Below are 13,599 nucleotides of genomic sequence, written 5' to 3'. Positions count from 1 at the left end.
GTAAATAATCAAAAAAGGTGATATGACCCTTTTAAAAACAGTGAAGCATATGAAGCATGGCATAAAGTCACAAAGTCATATTCATATTTACTTGCAACCAACAAAAACTTGCATTTAAAATTGTTTAATATTGCATTTAATTATTATTATTCTTTATAGTGCTTTTGGTTATATAGGGTCAGGAATTTTGGTTAGTTTTATATTATTGATTGTTTATGATAATATTTGTGTCGTCAGCATACCCAACCTGTTTCCCGCTCACTCAGTTCACCTGTAATAACGGACGTTGTATCAACATCAACTGGCGCTGTGATAACGGTGAGCTGCTGACATGTTTTCTTCTGTTTTTTTTTTTTCTTTCTTTTTTTTGTGTGTCTGTTGCACTTTTTCAACAGATTTCCCTCATTTGTCTTTGTTGATCATTTCATGTGTCTTTTGTGTAACGTCATGTCCTCTTCTCTTGACCATTTGCCCCTCCCCCTGTGTCACATGGGCTGTGTGTTGCAGAAAAGGATTGTGGGGACAGCTCTGATGAGTTCAATTGTCCGAACCCGACCGGTTAGTGCATAGATCAACATGCACCATAATTTACTTATGGTATAACATAGATATTAAGTTATAAGTTATTATTATGGCTGTGGAAAGGTCTAAAATATCTGCAGCAATTTATTATTTCTAAAACAGGTCTTGTAAATTATGGAAAAATCCTGTCCAACAAAGTTAAAAAAGCCCATGGCCACCTTACTTCAACTAACACCACTAGTAACACCCATAATAAGAGATTTAACATTAAATATTAACCAGGGTTCACTCCCAGTGGTGCATGTGTGATCTATGCAATTTCTGTGATGTTTATTATTCATTTTCTCTTGTTTCAAATTGTTAACTATGAAATGTGTTTCTAAAGACAAGTTTAGAAACACCATATTGTCTTTATGTGAAATACACATAGTTCATCTTATATTCGACTTGTTTGTGTACTTTTATAAATGGAATGTATTAAGTCATAGCCTATAGCTCACATGGACATGTTCCATGTTGCCCCAATATATCTCAGAAAAAAGGTTTCCCAGCAAGGCTGCTACTTTTATACTGGTAAAGTATTAAAGGTAGCCTGTAATTTCATTTCAGACTACTATAAAACTATAAAACTATAAACTATACTATAAAACATTTTAGTTTCAGTCAAAAGTTTGGACTCACCTTCTTTAACTTTGTTATTAATAATAGTCAACAAACATATTAAAGGTAATCAAAACTGTAGAACAACATAAATTGCAGTATGGGAATTATGCAGTGCCCAAAAATGTTAAACAAATCAAAACTATCTTATATTGGTTAAAGTCCACCTCTAAAAGAATTGTTAATTCTTATAACTTTGTGAGGCGGATTCTGGTATGCTTTTAAACAGTGTTGAAGATCCTGTGTATTTATCTGCAAGCCGTTGACTGACGACTTAATTTATGCATTATATTTTAGATGATAGCATATATTTGACAATTTGACCTCTTCCAGACAATGACTGTGGTGATAACAGTGATGAAGCCGGCTGTAGTCATTCATGCTCCAGCGCTCAATTTAAATGTAACAGCGGTCGCTGTATACCCGACTACTGGACCTGTGATGGAGACAACGACTGTGGTGACTACAGCGACGAGACCCACGCCAACTGCACTAACCAGGGTAAGATCATGACACTAAAGCTTTGTTCCACACCACTAGACTGAGGCAGCATCAATGTGTTGAAGTAGAAATACAAAACAATGTGACAGCTCTTGTTTAAAGGGGTCATCAGATGTCACCATTTTCCACAAGCTGATATGATTCTTTAGGGTCTTAATGAGAAGTCTATAACATACTTTGGTTAAAATTTCTCAGTGGCAGTGTAAAAAACCCTTTTTACCTTGTCAAAATCAGCCCTGTTCAGAGTGAGCCGTGCTATTGCATGTTCCTTTAAATGCTAATGAGCTCTGTTCATCCCGCCCCTCTCTTTTGTGGGATGACGAGCCGGACTGTGTACTTTAGCCACATTTAGCCGCAAAACTTGCTAAGTAGCACATTATTAAGAAAGGCAAAAATTTTTAAAAAGATACATGAAAACCCTTACACTCACTTCAGCTGTAGGTGAAGCTGCATAATGAATAATTTGTGCAAACATAGACGCATTAATGTAGATCAGTGTGCGTATTTCCTTCTAAAGTGAAAGTAACATTAATCCTCAGTGGCTTCAGTGGCTCAGATGTCGGGAGTAAATGATGACTGCTATGATCATTATTATATCCAACAACATCCAACAATCACTCAATCGGAGACATTCTTGTCTTCCTCTGCACCGGAGTAGACACAGTGGCGGCTGGAGTAGGACTGTTCACAGATCTGTCAGGTCAGGTCTAAGGTAAGACGGTCATGTCAATCAATTATCGTGGGAGCGGCCTTGGTCTGTATGACATCACACCGACAAGATGCTGAGAATGGCTTGATTTGAAAAAGGGGATATTTCTTATAAAGATTACAAAAATACCACTGGCTGGCTTTTTATCAAAATATGGTGGTTGTGTACACACACTGACAACACATATTTATGTTCAAACAACATGTAAAAGTGAGTTTTGCGTCCGATGACCCCTTTAAGCAGCACCTGCTTTTGGTTCAATTGGCATGAAGTGAAAGCTACACCAAACTCCTAGCACACAGTTTAGAAAAGGTCATCCCTGATAAAGTAATTCCAGGCACAAAAGAAATATACACTGACAGACCAATTATGAGTTTAAAAGAGCTGCAGAGTTCATTCACTAAAGGGTACATTAGATAACCAATGCTAGCTAACCTGAGCTCTGCATAACACTGGCCTTTATAGGCTTATTGATGCTATAAAGAAGCTATTACTCAAAGATTACCACGTGAAGGCACATCCTGAGTTTGACCTGAAGGGGTTATCAGATGCGAAATTCGCTTTTACATGTTGTTTGAACATAAATATGTGTTGGCAGTGTGTGTACACAACCACCCTATAATGTATTTTTGTGTGGCAGTGTGTGTACACAACCACCCTATAATGTATATATTTTTTTAATTGCAATGAATAATATCACCTTTTTCAAATCGGGCCATTCTCTGGTTCTTGGCTGTGTGACATCACACAGACCAAGGCCGCTGCCACGACTATTGATTGACACTGGCGTCTTACCTAGGAATGGGTATCGTTTACATTTTATCAATACTGATACCGATACCGATACTGCTTATCGATACCGGTACTTTTCGATACTCTTATTGATACTATTTGGTGCAAAAAGATATATGATGTAAAAAGTTGTTGAAAATTTCAAGTTATTTTATTACTGCTGAACTTTAGCAACTGTATTAAAATTCTTCCATCAAGAGCAGGGAGTTATTTTTCTCCTTGTGTTTTATTTTAACATTAAAGGAATAGTTCACCCAAAAATGAAAATTTTGTCATAATTTACTCACTCTCAAGTTGTTTTAAACCTGAATGAGTTTCTTTCTTCTGTTTAACATAAAAGTTATTTTGAAGAATGAGGGTAACCAAACAGTTGCTGGTCCCTAGTGACTTCCATATTTTTTATTTATTTTTTTACTATCAACGTCAGTGGGGACCAACAACTGTTTGGTTATCCACATTTTTCAGAATATCTTCTTTTTTGTTCAGCACAAGAAATAAACTAATACGGATTTGGTACAACATGACAGTGAGTAAATAATGACAGATTTTTTTTCGTTTTTGGTAAACTATTCCTTTAATGACATTGGCAGCATGTTTAGTACTGTCGCTTTAAGAGCTGCATGCACCCGTTTTTTTTTCAACTGTTTACTTTCACTTTAGACATAACATTAACTAACTGTGTTTATATGTAAACCTTGTGTGTTTTTGACAGTATTTGCACAATCAAATGATAACTAAGAAGTAATCATGTGATGTTTGACCAGCCTTTTAATGTACGCATGCTTTAAGTGTACGTGCTCTAAAAAAGAGCATGTTAGAACGGCGCGAATGAAATGCTTAACCGGCAAGGCTAACGCAAATAATGTACATTTGTGACTGCGAATAAGTGCAGTGTCCCGTGAGTGCAACTCTATCACTGAATTGACATTTGATGTGAATGTATGTTGTGAATAGAAGTTGGAGCTAAAGCCGAGAGACATAGAAAACACAGCGCATTGCATGAGATAGATGTGTTTTGTTAGTAAATGTTTCTTTATATTACTAGTGTTGCCTCCTATGTTCACTATTACACTACTGCATATATTGCATCTGACATCAGTGTCACTTAGTTTTGTAACATGAGCCCACACTTTCGAACGTTTCATTCTTGCCGGTGTGACTGATTGTCTGCACACAAACGCACACCACATATGTGCATGGATATCAGACGCACGTCAAGCAAACTTCAGCCACAGCATTCAGTGAAGGAAAATACAAGCAGCAGGTTCTAATTCAACATTAACACTGAAGTATACAGAGATAAAACAACGCAAGTATTGATAACAGTTTCATTTGTCCTGAAGCTTATCGGTAGTCCGGTATTGATCCAATTACGTACCGGTTCAAAAAAATACCGGTTCTTGGTACCCATCCCTAGTCTTACCTTAGACCCGCCCTGAGTGAGCTGTAAACTGTCCTCCACTGTTTCGATGCCGGAGCAGGGACGTAGACAAAAATGTCTCCTAAGCGATTGAGGTGTTATGAACATAGCAGTCATCATTTAGTCCCAACATCTGAGCCACTTCAGACGTAGAGGATTACTTTCGCTTTTGAAGGGAATGCGCCCCTGATCTACATAAATGTGTCTAAGTTCGCGTGAATCATTTGTGATCCAGCTTCACCTACAGAAGAAGTGAGTATAAGGGTTTTTTATGAATCTTCGCAAATCGCCTTTCTTAATAATGTGCTTGTTAGCAAGTTTCGCGGCTAAAGTAAATAGGACGGCACCCCACAGAAGAGAGGGCGGGGTGAGCAGAGCTCATTAGCATTTAAAGGGACATGCAACAAAATGGGTTGCTATGTGCAAAGCTGATTTTGACAAGGTAAAAAGGGTGTTTTACACTACCATTGAGAATTTTTAACCAAAGTATGTTATAGACCAATGGTTCTCAAAGTGTGGTATGAGTACCACTAGAGGTATCACTAAATTAAATATAAATTAATGTTAAAACACAATGGGCTGGTTTCACAGACGGGGCTAAGAATAAGCCGGGATTAGATCATAGTTCAATTAGGATATTAAAGTAATTTTTATAAACATGCCTTATAAAAGACATTACTGGTGTGCATCTTGAGACAAAATAAGGCCACTGACCTACAGTATTTCAAGATCAATCAGTGCAAGTTTCTTTAGATTTGCATTTTAGTCTGAAACTAGGCTGAAGCCTTGTTAAGCCTTGAAACTGGGGAAATACATTTTAATGTAATCTTTTAATTAAATCTTATTTCTTTCTTTTTTTCTTTCTTTCATTCTTTCTTTCTTTTACATTTAAGCACAGTACAGTTTTTATTTAACTTTTAGGTAAAACACATTTAATTTAATCATCATGTAAGTTTTTTTTATTTACGTGTTTGTAAGCACAGTGCAGCATTAATGTTCAAACTATGTATGTACAATGTTAAAGTGGCTAACGAAAAAAAAATCTTATTAGGAATAAAACATTTTTAACTGTGCAAAGCTGTAGCTGAATAGTTAGGCCTGCTACACTACTGTATTTTAATGTTGGTCATTATTGTGTTACTTGGAGAGACACATTTTCTGAGGTGGTACTTGGTATACAACGTTTAAGAACCACTATTATAGACTTTTCATTAAGACCCAAAAGAATCATATCAACTTGTGGAAAATGGGCATCCGGTGACCTCTTTAGACCAACTTTTACAACAATTGGAATGTGGCACAAATGTAGAATAACAGATCCTGAAAGTACAGCTTTATAGAGTTAAAATCTTATTCATTCTTCTTTCGTTGGGAAGTCAAAGCCTCTAAACTGTGCTATGTTATAGGTGTGCAGGACCAGAATTTGTGAAAGTGCTTTATCTCACCATGCATCTCAGTTAGGCTTTGCTATAGTGCTGCTCATTCTAAGTCATGGTGTGAAGTTTCTGCAATTACAAGCCACATTAATTAATGAGGAATACCTGCGTTCATATAAACCACTGCCATTTTTACCCTTTTACCACTTCTTTCTTTTGTGGGGATAAACGTCTTTGCCAGAGGTTATGTTAGAACTAGAATTAGATATGAGGCACATTGCAGGATGATGATGAATTTAAAAAGGGATTAATACAAAAAAATCCCACTTTACGCAACCAACACAATAACCGTATTATTTCCCTTCGGAGAACTCACAGTGTTTACCTTTGTTAACTTAGCAGATACTTTTATCCAAAATGACTTAGAAATGAAGAATATAACAACGTAAGTGATGCATCCTAAGGAGACAGTAACATGAGAAGTCATGCAATACATAAAAATGAAAGAAAAGTAAAAGCTAAGACTGGGATGTGGATGTAACACAATTAAACAATAGTTAAATAGTAGGAAATTGTATTAAGAAAGTTCCAGACCTCAAATCCGTTTGATACCGTGTTTATGAAATATTACCCTGAAGTTTGTAATTCATTTCTTGATGATATCGTTGGTGATGTTGTGTTGAATTGCTAGCTAGCTGGGAAGACGAGAAGCCCTGTTCCTACAAAGTTGGAAATGGAAATGCCATTTAGACTAGAGCTGCTTGTCATTGATGTCGCACTGAACATCGGTTTGCCTAAATAGTTCCTTGTGATGTGGTGTGTATTAATATGAGGACAGGGCCAAGTACCGAACCCTGAGGTACACCTCTTCTCCAGGATAAGCTACCCTATCTAGGATCTTTTACAGAGTGTATACTGTTACCAAATAGCTTGCATGAAAATGTTGAACCTATGAATTATATAGTTGTCTGTATATTGCCATACAATCTCTTAACTCCTCTTTTTTTCCTCTCCACAGCAACCCGTCCTCCTGGTGGCTGTCACACAGATGAGTTCCAGTGTCGTGTGGACGGGTTATGTATTCCCCTCCGCTGGCGGTGTGATGGAGACACTGACTGTATGGATCTGAGCGATGAGAAGAACTGTGAGGGTGTAACGCACATGTGTGATCCAGCAGTGAAGTTTGGCTGCAGGGACTCTGGTAATGATGCAGAAAATATAGATATATGTTCTCAATTTAATGGTCTGATGTTTTCAGACCTATTAAAAAACTGATTCTGTTTATCTTGAGATTCAGTGATCCACGTGTAGACTGAGTTTATGAGCAAATGGGTCACAGTCATCACAATCTTGGTAATGGTTTCAGAATAAAATGCAAATTAACTAAGTAAACAAGCGAGGTGAGGCAATAATGAATCACTCTCATAAAATGTCTTCACTCTCTCTTTAGAGCATTTTTGGCTGTTCAGTTTATAGTAGCGAATTGTTTCCATTAAAACAAACCATTTAGAGTCATCACTCTAAATTGCTTCCAGAAGTTAATTTGGTATATATTTAGTAATATATCTGATCCCACTTTATGTCACAGAAATTAATTATAGATGTATAATATAAAATTATTATTATTTTTTTTTTTTTTCACCTTGTAATGTATGAAGAAGGTAATTTCCAGAGTTCATTGTTCACATGGTCATAAGGTTTCTTTACTGTAGTTAGCCACTTGTCAATTATAATGTTAACAAGCATATTTTGTGTGTGTTTGTTGTGCAGCACGGTGTATCAGTAAGGCTTGGGTGTGTGATGGTGACAGTGATTGTGAAGATAACTCTGATGAAGATAACTGTGAGGCTCTGGTGTGTAAACTCTCCCATCACGTGTGTGCCAATGACACCAGCATTTGCCTGCCTGCCGAAAAACTGTGTGATGGCAAAGACGACTGTCCTGACGGCTCCGATGAGAAGCTCTGTGGTAAGATTCATATTGTAAATGAGTTTGTTCAGATTTGGAGAATTTGCATTGCATAATTTGCTCACCAATGGATCCTCTGCATAGCTGCTAGAATGAGAGTCCAAACAGCTGATGAAAAATAATCACAATAATCTACAAGTAATTTACATGACTCCAGTTCATCAATTAATATACAGTGGGGAAAATAATTATTTTATCCCCTTCTGATTTTGTACATTTGCCCACTGACAAAGAAATTGTCAGACTATATTTTTAATGCTAGGTTTATTTTAACAGTGAGACACAGAATAACAAAAAAAGAGAAAAAAAAGAAAAACGCATTTCGAAAAAGTTATAAATTGATTTGCATTTTGAGTGAAATAAGTATTTGACCCCTTCGCAAGACAAGACTTAGTACTTAGTAAAAACCCCTGTTGGCTATCACAGAGGTCAGATGTTTCTTGTAGTTGGCCACCAGGTTTGCACACATCTCAGAAGGGATTTTGTCCCACTCCCCTTTGCAGATTTCAAGGCTGACGTTTGGCAACTAGAACCTTCAGCTCCCTCCACAGATTTTCTATGGTATTAAGGTCTGGAGACTGACTAGGCCACTCTAGGAGCTTAATGTGCTTCTTCTTGAGCCACTCCTTTGTTGCCTTGGCCATGTGTTTTGGGTTATTGTCATGGTGGAATACCCATCCATGACCCATTTTCAATGAGGGAAGGAGGTTCTCACCCAAGATTTGACAGTACATGGTCCCGTCCATCGTCCCTTTTATGCGGTGCAGTTGTCCTGTCCCCTTAGCAGAAAAACATCCCCAAAGCATGTTTCCACCTTCATGTTTGACGGTGGGGATGGTGTTCTTGGGGTCATAGGCGGCATTCCTCCTCTTCCTCCAAACACGACGGGTTAAGTTGATGCTAAAGAACTCAATTTTGGTCTCATCTGACCATAACACTTTCACCCAGTTTTCCTCTGAACCATTCAGATGTTCATTGGCAAACTTCAAACGGGCCTGTACATGTGCTTTCTTGAGCAGGGGGACCTTGCAGGCGCTGCAGGATTTCAGTCCTTCACGGCGTAGTATGTTTTCAGTTGTTTTCTTGGTGACTACGGTCCCAGCTGCATTGAGATCATTGATAAGATCCTCCCGTGTAGTTCTGGGCTGATTCCTCACTGTTCTCATGATCACTGAAACTCCACAAGGTGAGATCTTGCATGGAGCTCCAGACCGAGGGAGATTGACAGTTATTTTGTGTTTCTTCCATTTGCAAATAATCGCACCAACTGTTGTCACCTTCTCACCAAACTGCTTAACGATGGTCTTGTAGCCCATTCCAGCCTTGTGTAGGTCTACAATCTTGTCCCTGACATGCTTGGACAGCTCTTTGGTCTTGGCCATGGTGGAGAGTTTGGAATCTGATTGATTGATTGCTTCTGTGGACAGGTGTCATAGAGGTAACAAGCTGAGATTAGGAGCACTCCCTTTTTCCTAATCTCAGCTCGGTACTTGTATAAAAGACACCTGGGAGCCAGAAATCTTACAGATTGATAGGGTATCACATACTTATTTCACTCATTAAAATGCAAATTAATTTATAACTTTTTTGTGTTTTTACTGGATTTTTATGTTGTTATTCTGTCTTTCACTGTTCAAATAAACCTACCATTAAAATTACAGACTGATCATTTCTTTGTCAGTGGGCAAAGGTACAAAATCAGCAGGGGATCAAATTATTTTCCCCACTGTATTGGCAAGTGATGTAGCAAGTGATGTAATGCTAAATTCCTAAGCTATTCCTTTAAAAGGTTTATACCTGAAAAACATAATTTTGTAATTATAGGCATTATAGTGTTAATGTGAAGGGTTTTAAATACTTTCAGCCTATAATAAATACATCAGTACTGATGTAAAGAAACAGTCCCATATTGTGCTATTGTGTTCCCTTCCTTTGTTTTTATTGTCTAACTGCACTGTTTCTTTTCATCTAGATCTGTGTTCTCTGGACAATGGTGGCTGCAGTCATAACTGTACAGTGGCCCCGGGTGAGGGCATTCTGTGCTCATGCCCACTGGGAATGGAACTGGGCACTGACAACAAGACATGTCAGATCCAGGGCTTCTGTGCCAAACACCTGAAGTGCAGCCAGCGCTGTGAACAGGACAAGTTCAATGTGAAGTGTTCCTGCTATGATGGCTGGGCCCTCGAACCTGACATGGAGAGCTGCAGGAGCACAGGTGAGATCAGCTCTTCCAAAGCCTACTAAAATACTTTATTTTTTAATTGCATATAAAATTTGCACCCATTTTGTATTATGCAGTAAACTAATAATCTTAATGTGATGCCTATTTGTCAGTCATTTAATTAAAATCAAATACATGCAAACAGTTATAAACTGATTTTTTGACAAGAAAAATTTCAAGAAATATTTCAGTTTCATTTCAAGACAACTATGCAAGTTTATTATGTTAATTTAAAACCGTGTAATCCAAATGGATGGAAATTTTATATTGTTATTATGTTTTGTTTTTCTTAGACAACTAGACTAGATATAACTGTTGTGGTTCACAATTTTTTGCAGAATGTAACAAGTATGTGCACCAAAGGAAAACTTTATCCCTCACATAGGAAGTGGCCTTCTATAATGTCATTGCAAGAGTCGATGTGACAGAACGAATGTAGAAAATGACGTGAACTTTTTAGCAGCATACTGTAATTGGTGGTATATTTTTGTAATGAAAGAATGTAAATGGCAGAAGAATGAGGTGGGGTAAAAGATTTACTGTGACAAGAAGTGGCACAGCAGCCCACTCAGCCATTCAAATGATGGATAATGTATTGCTGGACGTATTTCACATTCCTTTAAAAAATAAAAATCTTTTAGATAAACAGAGGAAATTTCACAGGCTTGAATGTGATTGCCAGTCTCACATCATTTTACAGACATGTTGTGCAACAGATGATGATGGAAAATTTCAGAGCATTTGCCCAGTTCAGTACCTTACTTCATGAGTTATGACATTCTTTCAGTAAGTTTATTGTTTTTCCAGATCCATTTAAACCCTTCATCATCTTCTCCAACCGTCATGAGATCCGACGGATTGATCTTCACAAAGGAGAGTTCAGCGTGTTGGTGCCAGGCCTGAGGAACACCATTGCGCTCGACTTCCACCTCAACGAGAGCTCGCTCTACTGGACTGATGTTGTCGAGGACAAAATTTACCGTGGGAAGCTGTCAGAGAATGGTGGTAAGTTATATAACAATTTTGAATTTCTGCAATTAATTCAAAAACAGCTTCATATCATAATGAATAAAATAAAAAGAATGGACTTCTAGAAAACAAACAAAACATTTTGTGAAAAAAGTGCAAACAAACAAATAAATAAATGGTATATTATAAGGTATAATAAATATTTTAACAAAATTGCTTCACTTCATTATTATTATCATTACTGAAAAAATAAAATAAAATAAAAACTACAATAACAAATAACAACAGTATGCCTACATGTTATTAACAATTATTATTAACAGTTTCATCCTTATACTGAGATTTATCCCCCCATTGAACACATACATGATTAGGGTTGGGTATCAAGAGCCGGTTCCCTATTTCCAAGAACCAGGATTTGATAAGACACGTGCATTTTGATTCTGCTTAATGATTCCTCCATTCACATTTTGAAGTGATTTTAAACGGTTTGCATGCAGGAAGGGAAAGAACTTTAGCACTGTTTGCATGCAGCGCACACATCTGAAGCGCGGGCACAAAGAACAGCAGTCCCGGTGTGTGCTTCCAGCAGGGTTGCCAGGTTTCAAAACAAAACCCGCTCAATTGCTACTCAAAACTAGCCCATAAATAGCCCAATTGCGTTTCGAGGCGGGTTCCCCTGGTAAAAATCGTGTTCCAGTACACGGGAAAATACACGTTTTGTGGTGGGGTTCCTCTGGTAAAATTAGCATTCCAGGGGCTAAATATTAGCGTCCGTCTCGAACCGTTCCGTGCATTTCCACTGCAGAAGATTTGTTCCGAGCCTAAACGTGCTTCTCTTTCACATTTACCAACCAATATGCACAAAAATCCGTCAGTATATCTATCATCATAAAGCAGTCTCGATTCTATATCTATTTATGTGTATATACTGTACATATAAGGGGATAAAAATGCAGCTGAATGCCTTTTTAGCACCATTTTACACTTAGTTTAAATTCAGTATTTGCTTGCATTCATTGTGTGTTATCATTAAAAAAAAGGATGTAAGTTATTAACTTTTTAAATTTCACATTTAAAAATATAGGGTTTAATCATTTCTAAATATTTATTCAAATGAAAAACTTAAAAATAAGTAGGCAGGTATAACCTGCAATATTCTAGATAGTATTAATGTATATTTAGTAAAGAGCCATACAGGTACCTAGTGAGTAAACCATGGCATTACAAATATATATATATATATATATATTTTTTTTTTTTTTTTCTTCTTTCTGACCACAAAATGAATCTATTTGCTTCTTTGCATTGGAATTTAAAACCCTTTTCTCTATTTAACCTTAAATACTACACTAATTGTAATATAAGTTATATATATATATATATATATATATATATATATATATATATAGATATAGATATAGATATATATAGATATATGTAGATATATATATATATATAGAGAGAGAGAGAGAGAGAGAGATATATATGATCTCCTTAAAATATTAAATAAATATTATTGAACCAAAATATAGAACATGCATGGTCACATTATAAGTAAGCAATACCTGAGTGTAACCCTTATGAAAATTAAACCATGGTTTTATTATAGTAAAAGTGTAGTAACCATGTTTTTTGGTGCATTGATTACCATTTGTATAACCATAGTTTTACTACAAATACCATGGTTAAACTATGGTTAGTGTAGCAAGACCATGGTTAATTTGTGGTTACCATGGTTTAACTATAGCAACCATGCATTTTTTTTTTGTTTTATTTGTAATAAAACCATGTTTAATTTTCGTAAGGGTTGCCTCTCCATCACTCTCCAGGATAAAATTATACTGTAAATGTCATCGACGTAAAAATCAATGCACAATATGCTGTAATGTTTACCAAAAATTGCTGCAAATACCTGTATATTGAAGCTGTCTTCTCTATCCCAGTTAAACACATTCAAATATACTGATAACGCTGGTTTGTTTGCGGAGCTCCGTGAATCACGTGACCACGTGGCGGCGACACGTTCATAATTTTAATGACAATTAATGTATATAATATTTATGAAAAGAAAACTATAGTGTTTTTACACTTTTGATTTCAATTTCCGTACCTGAAATTTGTTCAGTTGTATTTCTTTATACTGTTGGTAGTTGATTTGTTTGTCCTTGTCTTATTACTGGCTGTTTACTTGTCTTTAACAATGTAATATTTACAATTTATTAGTCTAGTTGTTTTTGCTGTGTTATTTTTTGTTAAAACCATAGGCAAATGTTCCTAAATGTAAAAGACCTAAGTGTTCTGTAAGTTACTTGCTCAATTTATTCAGCTGCAACAGAACACTGTAAAAAGGCAGAATAAGTTTGACATCAAAGATTGTTTTTTTTTTTTGTGTTCATCTTATTGGAATCAAACTAAGAATCGATAAGAATCAGAATCGATAAGCAGGATAGGAATT

The 13,599-nt window shown here is 36.5% G+C and overlaps 1 protein-coding gene across 7 annotated transcripts in view; it reads left to right on the top strand.

Moving 5' to 3' along the window:
• lrp1aa (low density lipoprotein receptor-related protein 1Aa) overlaps nt 1–13,599 on the top strand; it is a 170,031-nt gene that overhangs the window by 67,709 nt on the left and 88,723 nt on the right. For all 7 annotated transcript variants that reach the window (XM_051122933.1, XM_051122930.1, XM_051122929.1 and 4 more), the window contains exons 19-24: nt 238–318; nt 1,516–1,683; nt 6,999–7,181; nt 7,751–7,948; nt 9,921–10,166; nt 10,980–11,177. In XM_051122933.1, the coding sequence (XP_050978890.1) occupies nt 238–318; nt 1,516–1,683; nt 6,999–7,181; nt 7,751–7,948; nt 9,921–10,166; nt 10,980–11,177 (1,074 nt within the window). The remainder of the gene's footprint in view (nt 1–237; nt 319–1,515; nt 1,684–6,998; nt 7,182–7,750; nt 7,949–9,920; nt 10,167–10,979; nt 11,178–13,599) is intronic.

This window comes from Labeo rohita, chromosome 11, assembly GCF_022985175.1.
Source record: "Labeo rohita strain BAU-BD-2019 chromosome 11, IGBB_LRoh.1.0, whole genome shotgun sequence".
Taxonomy (NCBI): Eukaryota; Metazoa; Chordata; class Actinopteri; order Cypriniformes; family Cyprinidae; genus Labeo; species Labeo rohita.
The sequence above is the reverse complement of the archived record's forward strand: the minus strand, read 5'-3'. Positions and strand labels throughout refer to the sequence as shown.